The 5,000-nt window shown below is 40.9% G+C and overlaps 1 protein-coding gene across 1 annotated transcript in view; it reads right to left on the minus strand.

Moving 5' to 3' along the window:
- The window catches only part of LOC113816364 (nephrin), a 69,399-nt gene that overhangs the window by 34,898 nt on the left and 29,501 nt on the right, over positions 1-5,000 (minus strand). The window contains exon 5 of the mRNA XM_070138879.1: positions 3,599-3,753. Coding sequence (XP_069994980.1) covers positions 3,599-3,753 — 155 coding nt within the window. The remainder of the gene's footprint in view (positions 1-3,598; positions 3,754-5,000) is intronic.

Consider the following 5,000-nt stretch of genomic DNA (forward strand, 5'->3'; position numbering starts at 1 on the left):
TTAAGAAAAACAAAATATTTGATCGTTAATAGTGATATTCACGACATTTCGACCTCGCTTCAGAAACCAGGTAAAAGAGTTCGTTCATTGAGACCAAAGAAGCGGCAGGCGAGAGGCAAAGCATCCTGGACTGCGCCAAGAGCCAGCTGCCGAGAGGGCCAAGAAAAGAGCCTACTCGCTCGGGGCTGAATTCGCCTCCTTCGCTGAATGGAGATTTACTGTAGGTTATTGAGGCGATAAATCTCTGCGATTTTATAGCGTAGAATTTTATGAAACGGCTGGATCGCGGTGCGGATGGCTATACAGGTTGCGCATGCCTATATAAATGAATTACACACACACACACGCACACACACGTACACACACACACACACAAGTACACACGTACACACACACTCATATCATACACATTCATACGCACACGCACATATGCATGTGAATGTGTATAGGAATGTGTGTGTGTTTGTGTGTGTATGTGTGTGTTGTGTGTTTTGTGTGTCTGTGTATGTGTGTGTGAGTGTGTGCGCGTGCGTGTGTGTGTGTGTGTGCGCGTGTGTGTGTTTGTCTGTGTGTGTGTGTGTGCGTGCACGAGTTATTTTTACAGAGAGCGAGATAGATGCGCATACATATACATAACCCCATATCCCGCCCATTATCTCTGAGGTCCGCGGCTGCCAATCACGCGAGGGCGGTGCGCAAGGGCGGCGTAATTGTGGGTTAGTCACGTGACTTACGCGCCCATCGGTCACTCACACACATTCGACAGGAAAATGATAATCAGGTGAAAGTTTTATAGGGAATAATTCGCGTAATCAGAGTCCCTTACATTATCCCCAATATTTCCTGCCTCTTCTTGTTTTTAGCTGTGTATGTATGGAATTACATATCGTTTCCTTCCAAGTTAAAAAAAAAAAAAAAAAAAAAAAAACTGAAATTATTACTATTATTTTTTTTATTATTATTATCATTATTATCATTTTTTTTTTTTTTTTTGTATTACTATGACACTCTTCTCTTTCTCTTCCCCGATTATGCTTTATTCCAGTAATTCCATTTATTTCATTTCTATTTTTGAGTAATTTAGATACTTTTAAAAACTGTACCCCCTTATAAAGGATTTTTTTTCATACAATTCCTTTCAAAATGAGGAACGGCAATTGAGCATTATGTTTGGTAAAGCAGCTAATGGTTTCTTTTGTATGAATGACAAAATTCGGGAGCATTTTTATTTCGGTGCACAAAGGGCTGACTTCCGTGCGTTTAGAATCAGATGGACTTTTTAGCAGTCAGGCAATTGATAATGAGTACGTAATGAGTCATCAAATTACATGCATTATATTCTCTGTCTGTCTGTCTGTTTGTCTGTCTGTCTGTCTGTCTGTCTGTCTGTCTGTCTGTCTGTCTGTCTGTCTGTCTGTCTGTCTGTCTGTCTGTCTGTCTGTCTGTCTGTCTGTTTGTATGTCTGTCTCTCTCTCTCTCTCTCTCTCTCTCTCTCTCTCTCTCTCTCTCTCTCTCTCTCTCTCTCTCTCTCTCTCTCTCTCTCTCTCTCTCTCTCTCTCTTTCTCTCTTTGTCTGTTTATCTGTCTGTCTGTGTCTCTCTATCTATCCATCTATCTATCTATCTATCTATCCATCTAACTATCTATCTCTATCTATCTCAGTCTATCTTTCTATCTATCTATCTATCTGTCTCTTTCCGTGTATGTGTATAATTCTTCATTTGTAAGTATATACTTTATAGGTATTTGTTTGTGTCTCTCCCCCACTGAAGGCCCCATCCAACCGTTCCATACAAGCCCGACAGCTTGCTTTATATTCCAACCTCTACCTAGCTATTTTCTCATCAATTGCCCAGTCAACCATGGTGTTTTATCCCTATTTTATTGCAGCCTTCTATTTGAGCAGCTGAGTCAGTCTGTCAACTAAACAGCCTGACCAGACAGTAGTATTCTAATACTTGGTTCGGTTTGATAACTAACGTGTGTTCTTGTGATTTGTTGTTGTTTTTTTTATTCTAGTGGTCATTTTCTCTTATTCGGTTGTTTTATTATTATAATCATAATTAGTAGTATTTCTAATATTATCATCCTTGTTTGTCAGCAAGACTAAACAATTCAACATAATTATCTGAACTTATCCGGCACCTAACTGGCTGTGACGTTGAAGTGATTGCATTTATCTCGTGTCTACGTTGACCCCATCTTAGGGCAGAGATAACGAGCCCTCTTGGAGTAGATATCCGGCCCCAGTAGACACATGCTTCGGATACCTTTGAAAGCTATATTCGTGGGAAATTATCTCTCAGTATCTCTGGAAAGTTGTTACTGGATGTAGGTTTCGTGGAAGGGGGGGTGGGGGGAGCTTGGGGCCGGTGTGGGTGGTTGGGTAGAGGGGGATTGGGGGATGGGGGGGTAAATGTAAATGGGAGAAAAAATGGAAACAGTCGTCTTTAAACGGCATTTTGTTTTTTATCTTTATCTTTATTTTTATTTTCTCTTTTTTTCTCTCTCTCTCTTTTCTTAATTTCTACCTATTTCTTCCTTTTACGAATTCCGAATTTATCAGCCGACCCAATCTACGGCGTATAACAACTCTGGTGAATTTACTGCCCAATAAACTACTAAATATACTTTAATGTCTACCTCATAAAACACGAATGGCGCAGAAATGATTATGAAATGTGTTGATATTTTGAGACATGACAGATGACGATAAAGTGATATAACAGGACGATAATTCTATCTAACAGAGATAATTTCTCCGGTGATTCGGTACTAAATAAGAAATCAAATATAGACAGAATGATATTTTCTGAATGATAAAGTTGATTATGTGGATATCAAAGATGGCTATAATGATAATGGTCTAAATTATATAATTAACAGTTATAATGATATGGATAATTGAAATGATAGTAATGATAATGATAGTGATAATAATGATGATGATAATGATAATATTAATAATAATGGTGATAACAACAACAATAGCAAAACTAATTATGATTATGATAATAATCCTTCAGGATAATACCAATAATAATAGTAATAACAATAATAACAGTAATGGCAGTGATAATGATAACGATAATGAAATATCATTATCACAATATGATAATGATATGAACAGTAATACTGATGATAATGATAATAATAATAATAATAATAACCATAATAATAAACATAATAATAATAATAATGATAATGATAATAATAGTAAAAACAATAATATTGATAATAATAATAATAACAACAACAACAAAACAACAACAATAATAATAATAATAATAATAATTATAATAATAATAATAATATTAATAATAATAATAATAATAATAATAATAATAATAATGATAATAAGGATAATAATAAGATGATGCTAATCATGGTTATGATACTAATCACTATAATAATTATGATGACAATAACGATGATGAATAGGATAATAACAACAATAATGATGATGATAATGATAACAACAATAATGATGAGAACAACAATAATGATGATGATAATGACAACAACAATAATGATGAGAACAACAATAATGATGATAATGATAGTAACAACAATAGGCACCGAACGCCCATGGCACTTACGTTGGCGGTGATGGGCGTGAGGGAGGCCACGCTGCCGAGCGTCCAAGTGATGTTGGGATGCGGGCGTGATCCGGCAGACACGCACGAGATTTCGTATTCCCTGCCGACCCTCAGGCCCTTCGGGGGCGCCTCCAGCCGGGTCACGAGGGGGCGCACTGGTGGGGGGGGGGGGAGAGGGACAGCGATTGGCATTTTGGGTTATGGAGGCACGTCGCTCATGCACATACACATACACATACACATCGATGGGCAAACGCATGCAGGTACTGAGTCGCGCACACGCAGATGCACACGCACACGCACACAGACACACACACACACACACACACACACAAACACACACACACACACACACACACAAACACACACACACACACACACACACACACACACACACACACACACACTGAATCATTAAATCCCCACCGAGGAGATACTGACGCCCCAGTAATTCCTGATGCAGCTCAGCTCCTCGCGGCCTTAAATCTTTAATCCCCCGCCCTTTCGCAACACAACAAGCATCTGGCAAAAGGACTCCCAGCCTGACAGACCCGAGACCTCAGCCGCCACACAGCAGTAGCCACGACAGCTGGGAAAATGCGCAGTAGACTCAGCGTAGAACCTGCTTTCTCTGTCGCGGAGGAGCGAGCGACAGCTGCAGGCAACGCACTCCTCCAGCTTGAATAAGGACTGGCAGCTGGACGACATGACACAATACACACGTATACAAAATTCACAGTATACACTACATGCAGCTCTTCCGTTGCTACAGCAGGAGCTTACTTTTTTTTTTTTTTTTTTTTTGGGGGGGGGAGAGGGGAAGAGGGAAGGGGTCAAATAAGCGAAGAGTACTCGCCAGGGGTGAGTAGGCCTACGTTTTAAAAATGTTTTTGAGGGGTTTCAGGCTCCAATGTCTTTTTTTTTTTTTTTCTTCAACGGAATTGGAGAAAGAAAGAGGGACACACACACACAGATAGATAGAGAGAGACAGAGACAGAGACAGACAGACAGACAATAGGAAAAGAAAGAAAAAAAAAAGAATCCTAAAAAGAGTTAGGGAGAACATAAAAAAAAACGAAAACAAACACAGCAAGAACGAAAAGAAAGACATGCCCCTCCCCTCCCCTACCCATCCGCCTCACCCCGCCCTCTTCGACATCCCTCCTCCCCCTCCCTTCCCCCTTCCCTCCCCCTCCCTTCCCCCCTTCCCTCCCTTCTCCCTTCCCCCTTCCCCCCCTCCCTTCCCCCCTTCCCTTCCCCCTACTTCCCCCCTTCCCTCCTCCCTCCCTTCCCCCCTTCCCTCCTCCATCCCTTCCCTTCCCCCCTCCCTTCCCACCTTCCCTCCCAACTCCCTTCCCCCTTCCCTCCCCCCTCCCTTCCCTTCCCTTCCCTCCCCCCTCCC

The sequence above is a fragment of the Penaeus vannamei genome, chromosome 25, assembly GCF_042767895.1.
Source record: "Penaeus vannamei isolate JL-2024 chromosome 25, ASM4276789v1, whole genome shotgun sequence".
Lineage (NCBI taxonomy): Eukaryota > Metazoa > Arthropoda > Malacostraca > Decapoda > Penaeidae > Penaeus > Penaeus vannamei.